The sequence below is a fragment of the Erithacus rubecula genome, assembly GCF_903797595.1.
Source record: "Erithacus rubecula genome assembly, chromosome: 3".
In the NCBI taxonomy this organism is placed as follows: domain Eukaryota; kingdom Metazoa; phylum Chordata; class Aves; order Passeriformes; family Muscicapidae; genus Erithacus; species Erithacus rubecula.
The window spans coordinates 9,543,452-9,563,516 of record NC_136689.1 but is presented as its reverse complement, the minus strand read 5'-3'; the positions used below and the strand labels follow the sequence as shown (position 1 = coordinate 9,563,516).

Genomic DNA, 20,065 nt, shown 5'->3' with positions numbered 1-20,065 from the left:
ATTTGTTGCATATCCAAGGATTATGATTGCTTTAGCAATCTCTGCTGATGTATCACACTCAGAGCCTATGCTGAATTTCTCATACTCTTTGGTGTCATCCATCTATTTGCAGAAACTGTCAGCATAATTTATAAATAAAGAAAGCATCATTTCCCCAGTTTTTGGATGAAGAATGGAAGCAGAGAGCTGTTGAAGTGACCAGCTTGAGGCTGACTGATGGTTAAATGGTTGACCTAGCTGATGGTCACATATTGGACACTCCTGCAACATTCATTCCATCTAACTTTGAATAACTACTGTGCCTACAGATGTGGAGTAGTCATTGGGCTCCTCAGTAGCTAACAGAGAAAATCAGGGACTTTTAGGGTGTAATTTATCTGACTTATCTAAAACATCTATTTTTTAAAAGGAATGAATGTCACATAAGTCTTCATTTCCTCTAGAGAAAGCCTCAAATGACTATTTCAGATGCAGTCATCTGTATTAAATCAGGCCTGAATTACACTTTATCAGACTTGCAGAAATGACTACTAACTATGCAAAGCAAGTATTTAGGAAACTTCAAAGATAGTCAAAGGCAGGACAAGTCGATGAGCTTTTCTTAGTGTGGCTAGAGGGAAATACAGATAAATCTATCAAGGAATTCTTGATTAGCCTCTAAAATCTGGGTCACAGAGCCTGCAGGTCACTGACTCAGCAGGTTTATGTAAACAGTTACCATCTACAGCATCATCACTAGTGATTAATTATAAAATGATCAAAAGAGGCCACAAGGCTTATATTTATAATGCAGTGGTACCAAATTAAAAGAAATGGCTGAGTAACTCCTGTGGCTCCTGAAAAGTTGATAAATGTTTGTAATCACTTTGAAAGTAGTAGATTCCACTGGAATTTGCTCTCAACAATTTCAATAGCTTGCATGCAGTATGGTGTAAAAATTAACAGAATAACAGCAGTTCTGTGTCAATAGAGTTCAGTTTAATCCCATGTGAAAAAATGGTCTTAATTCAGCTGGAGTAGAATTAATCTGCAGACTGCAGATGATCACCACACAATTGCCATTTAGAGATGGTCTTTTTGCATCACTTGGAACACATCCAGCCTCAGTTACAGCTGTCATTGGAATGGAGAAAAAGTCACTTCTGGAGCTTCATTCCCCTGTTTACTTTAAGAGCAAATAAATTTTACCTTCCAAGTGCCCATTTTCCTCCACTGACTCAGTGAGCATTATGTAAAGCAACCAGCTCCCTATGTGGCAGAGATCAAAGGTTTGGTAAGTTAACTCCTATCCAGACTTTATTTCTAACACTGATGTCTTTCTTGTTACTAACAGAGAGGACAAACATCAAAAGATAATTTCTTTTTTTCCATTATCATTAGAACTTGTAAGTCACGATGGTTAAGTGGAAAGCATCCTAAAACTACGAAAATAATCAGATTAATTTCCTTTGGATCAGTGTTTTTATTTCTACTTTCTGCTTGTATTATCTTTGAAAGCTTCCTTACCAAGATTTTAAGAGCCTGTTTCTCATCCAGGAGCTGGATAACATGAAGATATTTTACAGATACTTATTTACAGAAACTTTTCTAAGTTTATTGGGGATTTTTATTGCTAAATTATTAGGTCCATAGTACAGTTTTCCTGGCAAAATCCCTTTTAATTTAAAAACATTTTTTGTTTATTTTGTTAATAAGTACATACTTTAAAATATGTTACTGATGATCAACAAAGTGTTTCGTTCAGTTATTCATTCCTTTATTCTTTCCAAAAGTGTAGCATGTTATCATTAGCTTTGCATACAGCTTGGAGCACATCTTTAAACCACTCACAGCTTTCTTCCTAAATCACTTCAAACTTACCATTCATTCTGTCTCCTCTCCCCTTTCATAATTATTTGGATGCCTTCTTGAAGGAAAATTATGTTTTCTAAGATATAAATTACCTGTGCGCATAAAGTCAATTGCATAGAGCATAAAGTCAGTATTTATTTAGTGTTTTTATCCTGTAATTGATGTAAGCACTTGGTGCAGTCAGGGAGTGAGCCTTCCAATGCCACAGTAGATCATTTTAATTGCTTTGCTGTTGTCTTTCAGATGTCTCATGCAGCCACTAGTGCCTTTTGTCGTTCTATTAAGCTGCAGTGTGAGCTTTATCCCTCCCGGGAAGTCGCCATCTGCTTGGACCCCTACTGTGGACTTGGGTTTGTCCTCTGGTGCCTCTGCAGGTGAGGCTTCTCCTCAGCCTTTTCTGAAACACATTTCCATTGTAGTGTGGCACAGCAGAACGAGTGGTGGAGTGATGAAAGGATGGGAGGAGCAGCCAGTGCCCTGGGAGTGCCACAGGCAGCTGGAGTTGCTGGGAGCTGTGTGGAGCTGCTGTGTGCAGCTGCTGTGTGGAGGATGTGGTTTGTTTGAGCAGAACATGGCCGTGGGTATTTAGGCCTGGAAGTACAGAGCATCAGCACGGCCACTCATGGACCTCCTGCTGCTTTACTGCTGTCTCTGCAGAGTCTGGCTTGTTTTATTTGATGAAAGCAGTGCTTTACCAATATTACCTTGATATTACCTTAATATTACCTTATTCCTCTTTTTCATTCTCTCATCTGAAGGCAGGAGTAGATATCAGGGGACTCTCATTTGTGAGACTTTCAGGATGCGATTTTTGCAGAAATGTGTTTTCTTGCAGGTACTTCTATGGCAGTAGCAGAGTTACCAGAAAACAAAACATTTCTAGTGAACTGTGAATCAGCTTTTTTGGTTAATAAATTGAGAAATATAACATTTGTCAGTCCCTATACTCCAGGGAAGTTACAGTTCAGCACTGAAAGCAGGTCTATTGATTTTTTTTTAACTTAGCTGGGTTGACACATTGGCAAAGGAAAAGGACTGTGGGAGTGTTAATGAACCCATTTTGATGAAGGCATCTCAGAGGCACAGTAGTCTGACATCTTTGCTCTCTCCACAGGAAGTTCTTTGGTGTTAGCAGTACTGCTATTTTTAGTTATTAAAATAAAGATAATCCACAGCATTAAAAATACTTTGGATAAACTTTGTACCGATTTTCTAAATACCTGAAGGAAATATTATTTTGATAACAACTGCAACAATTTCTTTTCAGCAATTATTTTTTATTTTAAAGTAGGTTGTTGGCATGGTTTATTGCCCTTTTAAAACATTTGTTATTATATGTTAAATAGGCTAAAGATTAACAGTATTATGTTATTCATTCTTGATCAGTTTCTCTTGATTTAAGCTATACTTGCCTAATACTGTTTTGGATTTTTCATAGGGATTAGAGTTGCCTTTGCTTTGAAAAAAAATTCGGGTTTCCGGTGTTTTATTTACCCAACATAAAAGTAAAACTATTGAGGCTGCAAAAAAAAAAAAAAAAAAAAAAAAAAAACCACAACACAAAACTTTCAGAAATATAGAGATTTTAATTAAATCACACTGGTTTATGTTTAAATTTTTAAATGTTGCTCTTTTTAAAGTTGGTTGACTATTTCTGATAAAGTCTTGAGTGTTCCAGCACGTGCTGATGTCAGCACTGTTAGGCCAGGGAAGGTCTGTACAGCACCATGGGAGAGTTCAGCTAGGGGATGTATTGTTGTATAGGATGGTGCTGGAACACAGAGCATCCAGGAACAACTTCTGTGTAATATTATGATAGAGCCATAAAACACAGATAAATGTTGACCTGTCCAAAACCCAAGTAATTTGTGGGGCCCAAGACTCTCCTGAATGCAATTTTTTTTTCTTTTTCTTCCTGAACCATTTTTCCAACAACTACCCATTTGCTGCCCTTAGGTCCTTCCCAGGGCTGATAGTATTCAGCCTTTCAGAAGGAGATTGTTTATGACTGGCAAGTGAATTAAGGCAGCAATCCTCTGGGAGAAAGCAATCAGAGTCTGTGCTCATTTGTAGCTTACAGAAGGAATAGAAAATTTTATATACCATTTTCAAAGAAGAGAGAGGAAACAAGGGAGTTGAAGAAACTGAGATCAGGCCAGCAGCACTCTAGTCTTATGAGCCTTCTCATCAATCTTTTCTTTGCCACAGATCCCCTGTTCCTATTAAAACAGAAACACTTCAGGCTGCTAGAATTGCAATTGTCATTTGGAGAAAGCTGGCATCAGATACAGGCTAATTAATTCCACTTACAAATCTAATTTCCATTTCATTACTATTTTAGAAATTAATATTATTTGATGTGATAGGAAAAATTACATCCTGGAGTTTATAAGCCTCTTACTCCTCATAACTTAAAATTTTGTGGCTTTGCATTTTACCCTTTGACGTTCAAAGCTGGATCCTGCCCAACATTTCAACCCAAATTTCTACCTCAGAGAATTCTACTCTAAACTTATGATTGTCTGTCACCATTTCCATCTACTAAATTAGTATTTCTAATGTCATATGGAAATGAAGTTTGGTCATCAATTTTTTATAAATTAGGGGCTTTTGAGAGTTAAATAGGAACTCTTTGTTTTAGGAGCCCAGCAGGAAGAAAGAGCAACCTCCTGTGTTGGGTGCAGTTAAAAGTACATTTAAATTCATTTATTAACTAGACCAAAGGAGGCATTGACTAAGGAATTGAAAGAAAAACTAACCTTTTATCCCCATTGTAGGTGCTTAGATGTTGTGCTGGCCTGCTCCACTGTGGTGCCCCTTTCTGTGAGGTCAAAGCTACTTAGGAAAGCTGCTGGAGCATGGAGCCAGCCCTTTGGTAAGTTTGGAACATATTGCATAGTTTTGCAAAGTTTTTTATTTTTTAAAACATTTATTATTTTATGGCCGAAAGGTTATAAAATAATAAAGAAAAGAAACCTTGCAAAGCAGAGCAATACATTAAAAAGAACTGTTCCCTCTGAACTGGCTGCATGCTCCAGCAGGGTTTCCTTGGAACCTTTGTCATTGGACAGCAAGTCCTGGGTGTGGCAGCAGACATCAGCCCTATGTGAGTTCACAAACCCCTAACTTCCTAATTTTAACGAGTTCTAACTCATGATTCAATAAAAGAATACATTCTCTTCGTGGTTTTGTCATTAATAATCTTATTTATCCATTCTGAGAAGGTGATCCTAGTATTCTGACTTGCATTGCATTACGTTTTAAAATGTATTACATTCTTTAAAAGAAAAAAAATTCCTGAAATGTAAACATTAAAAAAAAAAAAAAAAAAAAGAATTCTAAATCCCATTGTTCAGAAATGCTTCCTGAAATTAAGATGTTCCTGTCTTAATGCTTCTCACTGTGGGGCAGAATACAGCATTCTGCAGTTCATTAGTAAGGATTCACTTAATTTGTAGTTGCTGGATAATGCAATAGAGTAAGAATTTTCCCTCTACTTTAGCCCAGCTAAGCCAACTTAAATTGCAGTTCTACTTTTACTGCTGGAAGACAGAATTGCCCTTGCTCAAATTAAAGTACATTAATGATTTTTAATAAACTTTATATATATTTTCAGAAACTGAGCCTGTAGTAGTGTAAGTAAGTGAGACTGAGACTGGACCAGAGGAACTGAATTTTCTAGTCCACAGTGGCTAGGCAATAAAAAACATGACTGCTATGAAATGGTCCAGGCTTTCCAGGGAAGGTGCTTTCTCCTATCCTGGTCCTGCTGCCTCTGTTCCATAGCATGAAGCCAAAATCCACAGTGGTGCTGCCAGGTGACTTCTGCTGCAAAAGACTGCAAGGTTTCTTAGTAACCAGACAGGTGGAACTGTGCAAGAAATAAGCAAGGGATTCCAACACTAACAGAAGAAGTGCATTTTAGGAAAGTTTATTGTGTTAGGAATCACAGATTTTCTTAGGTTTTTAGGCTAACTTGAAGATAACTGGAAAGCATAAGCATTTAACCAAATCTCCAGCCCATGTGCAGCAAATTAAAGGCAAGACAGCATAAAGAAGCCAAAATGCCACATCAGAACCAGATAACTCTGACGTGGAAGTGAAGGATAGGAACATAAATATCTGTCATGTATTTTGCAAAGTGCATAACTGGCACAGGAGGAATGTGTAGGTGTTGTCTCCCCCTCCACTGCTGTGTGCCAGTTTCCTGCAGAGTCTGTAGCCAATGGCAATTTGTGGAAAAAGCAATTTGCTTTCCTTCCACATTACATCAGTACTGTTAAACCTGCCTCAAGCCTGGACAGTTCAAGGGCAGCTGAAAGCCCTGAGTCACCTTGATATGTGAGTTGTGAGATGAGCTGGCAGCCTTACCTCATCACCTCTGGAGACATGTGCATACACAGGGTGTAAGAGGGGCAGGAGAGATGGTGGTAAGGAGCCAGAATGATGCTCAAAGCTGAGCAATGGCCTTTTGCTGTCTCTGGTACTGATGGGTTACCTGCTTACCATGGGCAGTCCTGCTCTTAGAGCACTGTGTGCCTGCCATCATCTTTGGGCTCTGCAGGTGGGGTGAGGTCCTTTACTTTTTCTCCAAAAGTCCCTGTTTTTTGTACATAGTGGATCTCCACTTTGGCACAAGTCATTTGAAGAAAAAGAGAAATATATGCCCAAACACTGTCCTCTACAGCCTGTACTGTTCTTCCTATAAGCTCTGGTACAAGTCCAGGTGATTGTGAAGACTTTTGTTCTACCAAACACACAGCTCCTATACCTGTCCCTCATCACCAAATAGCATCTGTGGAAATGCAGAAACCAAATTTATGCACTTCAGGATTCAGCAGTACCCACCTGCCTCCCCCAGTTAACTGGGGAAGCAGCTTATGTCACCTGACAAGGACACTGGAGTAAGGGCAGTGATGGGTCAGTAACTTCCAGAATGCAATTGCAAATTGCACTTGCCATTGTCAGCATTTATTGACCTGCTGAAATTTTTGGAACTATAATAAAACCTCAGCTTTTACTGTTAATCTTCCTCAGCACAATGTGGGCTAAAGTTCCAATTCAATGGAACAGTGAAGTGCCAAGAGGTCCTTCCAGGAATATCTGTGTGGTGCCAGAGCAGCCTGCAGGCAGCAGAGCCAGTGTTGTGATCAGATGGTGCTGTCATGCCAAAATACATCCTGGTGCTTTTACCTGGAGTATTGCTGTCCTTGGGCAGCCCTTGCTTAGTGCAGGCAGACAGGCTCTTCACTTACTGCCAAAATCCAAGGCTTTGTCCACCACAGAAATACTTTTTTCCCCCTGGATTGCTCTGCAGTCCCCTAAAGGAAGACAGTATTTCTAAAGGGTGATCTTGCACCTCAGCCTCCCCTGCATTTCACCTTGCATCTGCATCCCAAAAGTCATTGTGACAAGGTGGTGCAGGGATGCTCTGCACTGTGTCTTTTGTTGTTGTTAGGACTTGCATCAGGAGGTGGATACTTTTGTGACACTGATTTCTGCAGCAATGGAAGAAACAATCTTGATAAAGTTCCATCCCAGTATTTACATAAGTAAAATCTTGCACCTAGTCCATTGTATCATATATTGTTGCAATCTCAGAAAGGGGAATTTCTGAGATTTCAGAAAGTTCGACAGTTTATATTTAAACTCTTAAGTTTTTCCTAATATCCCATTCATCCCTGCTGCCACAGTGTTCACTGTGATTTTGTTGGTTCCTGTTTAAAGGTGAGATGGTACTGCCTCACCTTGTTCAGTGCCTCAGTTTCAGGAATAACTCAGCCAAATCTAGAATTCCATACCTGGATGAACTTACCAAACTTCTCTGCCATTCTTAGAATTACATGGAGCATTAGCAGAACTTCCTGTAGGTTTGGAATCATATCAGGCTTCATCCAGCACCTCCAAAGCAGCCTTGCACAACTGCAGCTTGTTCAAGCACGTGGTCCTCTGTGTGGTGTTTGGCATTCATGCTAAGCAAACACCCTCTAACATCTCACAGTGATTTGAAACCACTAGAATGGTATGAAATGTTTCAACCAGGAGTACCAAGGGCATTTTTTCCTCAGCTTCTTTCTACCAAAACACGGGTGATAGACAGCTTCTTAGGGGAATATAAATCTGTGAATTTTCAGGGATATGTAGCATTTTGTGGCTTGGACTGATACAGAAATTCTTTGTAATGTTTCAGAGATTGATTCAGGGAGTTGAGCCAAGTTATGGCTCGTTGTGGTGACCAGGTGCTGCATAAACCACTTCAGCTGTGGAACTGGCACATTCACCCCACAATTATGCCTTTGTAGTTTTCTTGTAGCTTCACCAACTGCTCTTGCAAATCAGAGGATATGCTTGGATTATTAAACCACAGCTCAGTAGGCAAAGCCTGTGTTGGGCATGAAGTTTGCAGGCATGGTATCAGCTGGCAATGGGTTTGTGTAGTGCAGTCAAGAGCACATGTGAGGCTCTCCACCACTAAAAGTTTTCTTCCTGCTAGATATTTCCTTCTGCTGTGCAGCTTGATCCTGAACTCCACAGTATTTTTGAGTCATTAGAAACTCAGAAAACATACTAGCAACATCTTAATATCTTTCAGTCTAATTGGAGTAATTTTTTTAGTCTAAGCCTGATTATAAGAGTATTTTTTTTTTCCCTCAGTCTGAAGAAGATGGATTATTTTGAATCCAGATCCTCATACTTAGCTGCAGGACTTTTGGTGGGAGCAAAATTACTTTTTTTGTCCATAAGTTGATCAAGAGAGGTTAACAGCTCATCCTCACACATTAGTGTTGCTGTCTTTGATGTAAATTCTGCTATTTTGAATGATTTCCTGGTAAAATACACTTGGAATCAATTTCCTGTTTTCCTACCAAAGCAATGCAGCTTTCTTTTCCAATATTACTGTGGAGTTTGTGCAAACGCTTTTCAGTACAGGGATAAAGTTTGTTCTTTTGATTTGGTTTTGATTTGGTATGTCTGCCCAGTTAAATAAGTGATACCTAAGGGATCCTAATGTGGTTGTGAGTAATAATTCTCCCACATTTGACACTCTGGGATCATGTTTATTATTGTGCAGATACTGATACAGATGATACAGGGTCAGAGGGAAAGGTTTGAAGGTGCATCTCTGCATACCATATTTGTACAGATTGGAGCCAATCCCAGGTTTTTCCTTGAGTGGTTACAGCTTCCTGTTTGTAAGAATGATGTATTTACCAGACAGATTGTACACCTTGATTGTTTGTGGAGCCCTAAGCCCTAAGCTTAAAAATCTTTTGATCTTACTTCTCTGAAAAACTTTATAGAATTTGCTAAGAATGAGAGAGTGAGGTATTTATAGTAAAAATTGGTACTACTCCCTGGCTTTCACTTGAGCTCAGAGCATTCCCCTTTCAGGCACGGGTAATGCTGCCAAGATCTCTTTTCACATGTTTGTGCAGCACGTGCTCGAGGTTCAGTGGTACTTTATTCTGGTTCCATGAAAGGATAATGGTTCATTTGCCCGCCCATGCCGTGGCTGTCGTGTCAGCCCCATCCCAGAGCACATCACTCCATGGAGAGCCACTGCTCATCAGTCACCCAGAGTGGCAGAAATGGGGACAAGCAGTCAAAGATAAAATTTCTGCTCTGTGATAAATGACATTGCTTGAACTGTAGTTCATACATATTCCATGACATCCTCAGACTCATACTCCAGCACAGACCTAAACAATTTGGATTATTAACTGCTGTTGTGGCTGGACTTGTTCACCTTTTTTGCCTTTATCATAAAGACACCCAGGTCACACAAGCCTCATTCTGCATGGCACAGCTTTTAAAAGCACTCTCATCTGGGTTTGGGGGGGGTGGGGACACTCACTCACCAAGGAGGGAATATGAGTGTGTGTGTGTGTCTGTGTGTGTCTGTGTGTGTGTGTGTGTGTGCAGCCCATCTGCAAAAACTGCAAAGAGCCTGATGTCCAGTGTTACAGAGATGCTCATATGCCTGAAAATAAAGTTCCATTTCATATCTTACCTCAGACACTAGGATTTGAAACCATCAACTTTACCAAGCTGGCATTTCAAGTTTTCAAGTCACAAATGAAATTCCTTTATGTATCATAAATCTTGGGGGCTTTCATGGTCCATTCTCAGAACTTCTGTGATTTGAAGGCTTTATGCTGTCATCACCATTCTGATTTGAAGTATCTACAGATCACAAATTTACATGTGAGGGGATTGTAAAATTGATGGCAAATCTGCCTGTATGAGATGAGTGAAAAACATAAAACTCATGGGAAATAAAGTCATCAAACTGGGAATATTTTTCCCTTGAGGAGAATCTTAGGTACGAGAGAAATTAGCTCTGACATAATTGTTTCCTTCAGGGACCCTGATAAGTGTATTTTTGCAATATTTATGCTCAGTGGGTATTCACTATACAAGAGATGCAGTATATTTCAGTTTCAAAAGTTTATAAAACTTTCACAGAAGAAATTTAAAGCTACAAGGGATGTTAAATTTCCTTCCTTTGAAATTGTTGCAAACCTCCTGCTTGCTTTAGCAGGAGACAGGTTGCTTCTATATTAAGTAATAAAGTATTTAGTCAAAGTCTCTTAAAATGCTAATTACTCAATCCAAAGTATTTGTCAGCAACACTTAATTTTTCTTAATATTATTATACTCCTTATTCACACCATTAATAACTGAGCTGTTTTTCTATTTTTTTGGTACAGTCCTAACAGCAAAGTCTACTGGAATTTGGAGTAAATTAGTAGTTTAGGAGCACATTGTGCCTGCAGTCCTCATGGTTCATCAGAGACTCTGGAAGTACAGCAAAAAACCAGAGTTAAACATTATGTTAAAATGCTGGAGCTGTGGAGGACTGTAACTTTACATGATTCAACCTGTGCTGTGATTAACTGTGTATTCAAGAACCCCATGGCTTGTCTGTGGACACTGGTGTTTAGTGTGTGTTAATGAATCTTGTGTCTTGCAGCGTTTATTCAGGACACCAGTCTATTCTGATTCCTCCCTCAGAGCTGGAGACCAATCCTGCCCTGTGGCTTCTTGCAGTGAGTCAGTACAAAGTGAGAGACACTTTTTGTTCCTATTCAGTCATGGAGCTCTGTACTAAGGGACTCGGTTCACAAACAGAGTCACTGAAGGTGAGTGGTTCTGCTATCCTGCATGCCCTGCTGCCTGCACAGTGGGCTTTAGGAGCCTTGAACACTCTGCTGAATGTCTGCTGGAAGCAAAAAAGCATCAGAGGGCATAGGCAGCTTCCACACAACCCACGTTACTCTTTGCCAAAGGCTGTGTATCAATACCAGTCATTCTTCACATCACAGGGCTATTAAACATCAAGGAAAGGCTTTTATTTACCTAAGCTTTCTGATGTGTGTTTCACCCTGTGTTGATAGGCAAGTGTTGGAAAACAGAGGTGTAAATGTCCCAGAGGCTCAAGGAGTATTACATTATATACTGTGTTTTATGAATACCCTGATTATATGAAGTACTAGTTTAGTTTGACCCCTATAGTTAAATAATCACATGCTTAAAAGTACTGTGTTGTTTCAGCTAGATGGTCCTCATTGTATGGAGAGGAGGGTTTATCTCCCTTTTCCCCATAGAATTAAAAGCCAGGTAGCCAGTTAAATATCTGGAATTTCCCATGTGCTACTGAAATTAATTGAATCTTGAGATGCTGATATTTATGATGTCTCCAGCCTTTACCATCCTCACTTAATGATTTCCTAATCAGGTTTTCCAAGTCTAGACATTGCTTCCTGTTTGCTGTTATTCACTGTCGTCTGAATTAATTTAGGGAAATAGCATTCCCTCCCTTCAGAATTAACATGCCCATCATTTCCTATGTGCTAATGTTGAGATGACAAGCAAGTATGTGCTTCTTCAGCTATTAGAGTGTCATCTGGCCATCCGGCCTCCAGGAGAAATGGAAACTGTACTGATACCTTAGCCTTTGTTCTGCTGTTCCTCTTGAATCATATTACCTGCATAATACACTTAAGAACTTCTGTTTTGCATTAAATCTGCCCATTTGTGGCCTTTGTTACATTCTGACTTCTTTCTAGGCAAGGGGACTGGACCTTTCACGTGTACGGACATGTGTGGTAGTGGCTGAAGAACGACCTCGGATAGCTCTTACTCAGTCATTTTCAAAGTTATTTAAAGACCTGGGTCTCCATCCACGGGCTGTCAGCACATCACTTGGCTGCAGAGTTAACCTGGCAATATGTTTGCAGGTAAAATTTTTCACTCCTTAAGTGAAATGCTGTTTAAGGAAATGGTCTTCAGTAAGAAGTGTTCATTGTATTTCCTTTGGATGTTTGGTCATAGACCTACTAAGAAAATGCATGTGGTAGTAATGTTCTTGCATACACAGGTAGTAAATTTCTGTTACTTTGTCAACAACTCATCCTTCTCATGTTGCAATCATAGCATTTATTCTGCCCATGAATACAGTAATTCAGAAAAGCACCTGACAGTGACAGAACATGTACTCCGTATACTCCAGAGCCAGTATGTAATCATGCCGTGTAAATGACAATTTCAAAGTGTTTATTTCAGTATGTCACAAGATGGATTCCTTCTCTTTGTTAAATACTTCCAACCATTACTTGTTTAACTAGATAGGTATTTTCAGCAACAAAGAAAATTATTTTGCTATTTCTCTTCTGTTTGGATCCTCTAATCAGAAGAAAAGTCCCAAGGATAATATAGGATGTAACAATTCTTCAGAAATCTTTACTGAGTGATGATTTTAATGACTGATGGAGCACTGTAGCTATCTGGTCTGAATTTCTGATTAGCATTTAGTTTTTCAACCAGTGATAAGGATAACAACAAATAGTTTTAGGTTGATCTAGAGTAGGGCATTTTATCTTTGAGGACATTATGTGACAAATGTTAACTTGGCTTTTTAGGGTGTTCTATTTTTAATTAATTTTGGCTTATTTCCAGTTTAAACTCATCTGGATTTTTTTATTCTAGAATAAGAATCTCATTTCTGTCATGCATCTAATACACATCTTGATTTTGATAAATAGATAAAGAATCTTAATACATGCTTTCCTAATCTATGTCTCATTTTTGTGACTCTTGATCTCTTTCTATCCTTTCAAATCAGAGTTGCACATATTATTCCTGCAATAATACCATAGGTGTCCTACTAAGGTGTTATATGTTTTCTAATTTAATAACCTTTTAAACACTAAAAGAATCATCTTCTTCATTGCAGCTGCTCTGGCTGGGAAGTTCTATATCCATTTGGTCATGTGCCATGTCTCTAACCTCTTCAACGTCACTGTGTCCTCAGTAGGACTTGCCTGTACTCTGTGTGGTCCATCCTGCATTTCAAATCAGGCAGTTACCCCTGGTTTACATGAAGGATTTCTCATGGAGGTCATATGGATATCTGCTTCAGTGTGGAAGTCAGAACAAATCTTCTCAGTGGCACTGAAAACAAGCATCCGCCATTCCTTTTCTGATTGTAAATAGAAATATTTTTTAAGTAAAACTGACAAGTTGAGGTTATGGGTTCAGCACAGAGCAGTATGTCTGTGCCTGCTTTAGCCTCTTGCCCTTTTCATTGTTTCCAGGATATGAGTACAAGGAGGTGTGCCACACCTCCAGTACTGCTTGCTTTCTCTCTGACTGCAGCAGAGTATCCCTACAGCCTAGGGTGTCTAATTATTACTGTCAAGCATATGACAAGGCAAAGCTGAGCAGGGTTAAAAGTCATTCTGTTGCCCAGAGGTAGAGTTATTTGGTTTGCCATTCTGTAATTGCTACCATAAATATTCTCCAGGAATAAAAAAGTTTTAGAAAGGATGGGAAGCAGGGAAGTGAAGACCTAAGTTCATTGGAAACAGATCAGGATGGGGCCTGTCATTTTTCTCCCCTGCAGCTGTGGTGGAGCTGCTTCTGAAAGACAACTCAGCTTCTCTGTCTTCTGGTCCTTGGAGGGACCAGACATGAAGGATGCTTTAGATTACAAGGGTAAATTTTTAGCTGCAGGAGTTTGCTTTCCACTAGTGAAAATCTCCATTTTAGATGTGCACTGATCTCTGGATGGTTTATGGTGGTTGCTTCACTTATAAGTCCTTAATTCAGGACAAATAATAAAATCAGGAGATAGCACTAAGCAGCAGTAAGCCAGGTGCAGTACCAAAGTGTTGCCTGTTGGAAGGAACATTGTGCTTGCTCTGCCTGGGATTTAATGTTTTTCATAGCTGCCTGTGTGTAGCTGTGTTTTCGATTTGTGAACGGGGTTGGGATCACACCAGTGGCTGGGCTCTTGCTCACCAGTCCTGCACATCATCAGGGGTGTCCTCACTTCTCTTTGTGCCCCCTGCACCATCATCCCACTGCCCTCCAGCAAGCAGGGTGGAGGAGAAAGAAGCTGGGAATGAACACAGCCAGGAAAGCTGTCCCCAGCTGACCTGGGATATCCCACACCACATAATGTCATGCTCAGCACTAAAGCAAAAGGGTGGTTGGTTTTCCAAAGTAGCTATTGCTCAGAGACTGGCTGGGCATTGTTCTGCTCAAGGGAGGTGATGAGTGTCTTCTTTTGCATCACTTGGGTTTTTCTCTTTCCTTCTCTCATTAAAATGTCTTCATCTTGACCTGTGGACTTTCTCACATTTGCTCTTCCTACGCTTTCCCTGTCCCATGGGGAGCTGGGTGGGTTCTGAGCTGCTGACTGGGTCAACCCACTGCAAACATGCAGGAAGGCTGACTACAGTCAGAGAAACTGCAAGTCCTAATCAGTGTGGAGTTAGGCTGGATTATGGCTTGACTGCGTCTATCTGCCTTTTGATTGTGTTCACTCCTTAGCTGGATTGCTTCTTAGATGGTTCTCTATGGAAATTCTTGAAAGAGTTGTTGAATCAAACTGTAAAAGTGGCTAAATCTCTGAAGGAATATTGTTAATGATAGTGCCTATGGATTTAGCACAGAATGAGAGCCTTGAGTGAGATGGTTAAACAGCCTGGCTGATTGTATAGCTTAATGTCAGGCTTTGTTGAGTTCTACTGAGATGTGGCATCTCAGTCCACAGGACAAACTAAAAGCCAAACACTGTCTAAAGAGTGGTGTGGCTGGAATGGAGGAAAGCCACTTCAGGACAGACAACATTGTCCTCCCAAGTGGAATTGTTTTTGAAGCATTTGAGCTGAAGCTTGTTTGGCAAGTTTTAAAGGTGTTTGAAAAATTGCTAAAGGTTTTACTTGTAAGCATCACCACAAAACATGTCATTTTGGTAGAGAATATAAAGATAGAGACTCGTGTGTTTTGAAGCATCTGGCAGTAGACATTGCCAGGGACTGGATACTGAAATAGATTGAATGCTCTTTCCAAACTGTCTGGAAGTTTATGGCTAGTGGTATTTCAGAATTGCTTGTGGGCTACTCTGTTTTCTCAGCTGAGGAACAAATTAAATTTTAATCCTTCATCTACAATATTCCTGCAATTAGTATTGTCTCCAATATGTTCCAGAAATGGGTTATGATTTCTGGATTCTTCACACTGCATAAAACTACTTCTCAAGATATCTGAGTCAATTGCATCTGTCTTTGCTTTTTTTCTTCCAAGTTCTGTCATCTATGAGATCAGCACGTGATTCCTGGAACCCCATCTTCTACAGGGATAGTGGTGATCCAGCCTGTTCTGCAGTGTTTCTAAAATATGTATCTACCAATCTACCTTACTAAACAGATCTCAGCATTCTGCTACTGACCCTTACCAGCAATAAAAGCCTATCCAGGTTTCTTCTCTGTGGGGTACTTCTAATACAACTTGGATATTATCTTTGACACATTCTTGATTTCCAATTTTGTGGACAAATCCAAGACTCAAACATTTGAAGGGAAAGGTATCCTGATCTTTCCAGAAACATTTCACCTCAGTTCGCCTCTCTAAAAAGAATAGGAGCAAGGTGTATATGTATATGTATGTGTGTGTGTCTGTGTGAGTCTGCATCTCTGTGTGTGTGTATGTATGGCAGAATTGAGCATTTTATTAAAGATTACCTTGAAAAGGAAATCATTGTGATACTCTCTTTGGTACAAAGAGTCTTAGTCTACTAAATTATCTTAATTTCCGGGTTGTGATCACTGGCAGACTAATGCATTGTCATTTGTATTCATTTGCTTTCAAACTGAGAGCAAATTTAGTATGTTTCCTTTGATGTTGTCATTTTGAACTAGATTTCTAGAGATGTGCTTTTGAAAATAAATAATTCTCTCCATCTTTAGGCACTTAAATACTGTTAATATCTGACCTGTTATAGCTCCATAGTCACAGACAATGGTCCAGGGATTAGTGAGATGAAAAGATTGCATCTAACATATTTTAATTCTCATTAACTAGCATCTAGCATTCAAGAGAGAAAAATAGATATGAAAAGTAGCTGGTTTCTTACAACAGCACAGATGGTTCTCTAGGATTTTAGCTGATTTCCATTTAAACACTTGGAATAAATATTTTCATTTTATTCAACATGCTACTCAATTTTAGTTGAGGGAAAACTTCTAGAAGTTGTTAATTTTCCTTATTTAACCCAGAGAATGTACTAACAAATCTGTCCAAGCTAAGGAGAACAGGATTCATCTTGCTTCTTTTCTATCTTCTCTAACTGAGACTTTAAGGTTAAGTGAGATATCCCATACCCACCAACAGTCAGTGGAATCTCAGAAATACTTCAAGAGACATATCAGGACTCCATCTGGGAATGGGATCCATCACTATCAGGAGATCCTTCCTACCTTGTACTGCACACATTCTTCTGTAATGGCTGAAGTTACATGAAATGTACCCTTTCCTCACTGTCTAGCAAAGGAATCTTTGTTACTCACTTCAGGGCATAAAGTTAATGTTTCTTTTTACTGAGTGATAGATCACACTCTCTGAGGATCTTCCATATTAAAAGTAATAACGGGTAGGTGTGCAAAGAGTGCCACAGGAGACCATGCACTGTGTCAGAGGTATGATTCACACCTAGCAATGTACTACAGCCCTGGGTGAGCTCCCTCAGATTCTGTTTTCCCACCTTTTCTATGAGTCATGCCATGAAATTATTTTCACAGCTCCAGCTGCTGTGCTAGTGTGGGTGACATTGCCAAGTGCACACCAAAAATTCCTTTTCTGAGCATCACTGGAACAGAAGCAGACTGAGTAAACACTGGGACCACATCCTTAGGTTAAATAATACCCAAAACAACAGTTATTTTTAAATTCTTGGATTTCTGGTAGCCTAGTTCCTGGTTTTTAATTCTGAATGGGGAAGTAGGGGAGAACATGCAGATTGGCCTTTGACTTGAGTGGAAATTAGGTATGCACCAACTCTTGGCATGTGGTCAGCCCTACAGCTGACTTGGGGTGGTCCTTCAAGCAGCTTTGACCTGCAATGTTTTCCCAGAGAATAAAAGCCTGGCATATTGCTGAGATTTGTTTGGACCAGGGATGGTTCACAAGTGGCAGCCTGTGCATGGGCAGAGATTTATTTGGTCCAAGAGATGTGACTTATGATATATCTGTTTTCAGCTAGAAAATTCTGTATGTCCCATTTTGTTTTCTTGAACATTACCAGGTGTGTCCTAAGTAAATATCAGATACTTCAGAAGTTGAGTTGATTTTTCCCTGTTACCAGCATAACAGATGCTCTCTATCTCTGTCTCTCAAAATAAATGTGCACAGATAAATTGAGTCAGTCATTCTGGTCTTGGCTTAGGCTCTGCTTCCTTTGAAATAATTTTCAGAGAATTCCAGCTGCAACTGGCCACAGGGGCGTTGCTGATAATTCAGCTGCTGTTTCTCAGGACATTCTGTAGTTGAAAGCCATATGAGAGTCTGCTACTCTCAAAGTCCTTTCTGCACCTGCAGTATAGTCACAGGCAATGAATTACATAACTGCTGGATTTCAGTAATTCCCCTGCTTTCTTGCCTATATTATTAGTAGTACCATTTTGGGGCATCAATGCAAGAAGAAGATTTCATGTTCCTTTGCATCCAGAATAAACCTGTCTTAAGGTGCTGCTGTGGCAGCTTCTGCAGTCTTTGACTCTGCTGGCATTCAGAATTCTAGTGAGAGGAATTTGGGATGCCAGGGCTTTCAGAGCTGTTTGTTTTCACAAGTTGTAGGGCAAATCCCACAGCAGCCATCTGGTGTTAGATACTCCATGTGATAGTAGTGCCTTAGGACTAGTCACCACTGAGGATTTTTTGTCTCTTTGCTGAGTTGTCAGTCATGGTGGAGAGCTGATGGGTTTTTATCAGCTTTTAGTTTTACTGTTCTTTATCCATGTTACAGTCATAACAAATGGGAACGAAGACTTATTGGGCTCTGAAGTTACTCCATCCATTTATGCTCTTCCAGTAGTTAGATTATGCACCAAGCCTTGATTTTATTTCACTTTAGGAACATGTTAATCTGTATGCAAGAAAGTGTAAGTATTTTTCTCTGTTGTATACTAATTTTATTTATTTTTTCAAAAAGAGAGCTTACTTTTGATTTCCAGAGGACATCACTTAAAAACTTCTGTTACTAGTAAAATGGCAGACCTGGAATTCTCAATGGAATACAGTGCATTAAAATAGGAGGGCCATAATGTTTAATGACTTCAAAACCAAAAACAGTAACAAAAGAAAAATCAATATGCTAGACATGTGTTTTCCACTAACAACATTGTCTGTAGTGTCCTAAAACCATTTATTCTGTTTGTCCAAGGTTAGCAGTCTACAGCTGTCTCTTCTGTTGCTCTACTAAAATGTTGACACCTCATTTTTTACTTTTTTTAACCTTTAATGGTATAATGGTTAATTTGTAAAATTCCTGTATTTGACATTGTTTTTCTTTTTATTTTACTCCCTGCTTTTTGCATTCTCCTCTTTTTTTTCTCCCACCCTTCATTCCCATTTTTTATTATTATTTTCGTCTTGTGTTACCTTCTTTCCTTCTCTCCCTTATCCCTGCTATTCCTGCTGCTATAGCCTCACAGGCTGGGGAAGCTGGCCGAGCAGGTAGGGGATTTTCATGTTCCCTCAATACCCACCTATCAGCTTCCAACAGTGGGACAGACTAGAAATTGAGTCTGGAGATTTGGGGATTTTCAAATCCTTCTATAAAATTATAAAGAAGTCCAGTATAGCTTTATCTGGATTCAGGTTCCATCAAATATTAGATGTCCATTGTAACTATTTCATTCATGCTGAAAATAATAAATACCATAGTGATTGTCTTTGATTTTCAAACTTGACTGTTTCCATTATTTTACAAATCAAATCAACTTTAGTTTTATTTTTAAAGATAACCAATTTTTCCTTGGTTTTGTTTTTTTTTCTTTTCAACATTGCATATATTTCAAATAAGTTCTCCACTCAGCACTAGTCTGTTACACTGCTGAGTTTACCAGTAGACTGAAAATCGTGTCGTTAATAGCTAGAGAGGATATTGTACCTTGTATTGTGTATAACAAGCTAAAGAGGCTAACATGCATGTGCAGCTCTATTACTCCTGTTCTCCTCTGGTGGTGGGTGATGGTCAGTACCTGTTCAGTAACTACCAATTGGTAGTGGTAACACTTTTCCCCTGTAGATACAAAAATTAGCTATTTGTGGGTCTGGGTTGCAACTTTGAGTTGCAAAAAAAATTGTGGAACAATCAGCCAGCATTGCAGAAATGTAAAATTTAGCCCTAGACATTCCAATTGTGAAGAATTATGCTGTACAGTGTATCTCAAATGGGACAGAAATTGCTAGGAGCTCATGTTGCCTGCTGGTTTAAGTAGTAGACATCTAGATAACTGGTAAAGGAGTTCATGTATCTGGAGTTTACCAGGTCTGGGAGAATTCCTCTGCTGAAAAGAAAATTTCCATCGTGCCAGTGTTCCAGAATGAAGTTGTGCTTTTCTTCTAGCTTTGTGCTTAGCTGTAACATGAGGTCTGCAGCAGAGAACCATTGAGAATTCACATGGTGTTCTTTGGTGATGAGTTTGAAGTTTTGGATAAGGGCAGATCATAGCAGGCTGCAAAATTGCAGGAAAGCTGTGGGTGGAAAGGCCCAAAGACTACATCATCTCTGCATGAAAGGAAAATAAAATTAGTCTGCCTCTTTTCAAGTAACTAAATATTGTGATATAAAGCAAGGGTTTAAATTATGCAGTGGAAGACTGAAAAGGATTACAATAATTGCTTAACAGACCTTCAGATTGGTTCA

General features: G+C 39.4%; 1 protein-coding gene across 5 annotated transcripts in view; it reads left to right on the top strand.

The window, feature by feature from the left end:
* The window catches only part of DIP2C (disco interacting protein 2 homolog C), a 316,678-nt gene that overhangs the window by 268,121 nt on the left and 28,492 nt on the right, over positions 1–20,065 (top strand). For 3 of the 5 annotated variants that reach the window (XM_079299679.1, XM_079299678.1, XM_079299681.1), the window contains 4 exons: positions 2,095–2,225; positions 10,826–10,994; positions 11,922–12,092; positions 18,841–18,870. In XM_079299679.1, coding sequence (XP_079155805.1) covers positions 2,095–2,225; positions 10,826–10,994; positions 11,922–12,092; positions 18,841–18,870 — 501 coding nt within the window. The remainder of the gene's footprint in view (positions 1–2,094; positions 2,226–10,825; positions 10,995–11,921; positions 12,093–18,840; positions 18,871–20,065) is intronic. The other 2 variants (XM_079299680.1, XM_079299682.1) reach the window with 1 other exon arrangement.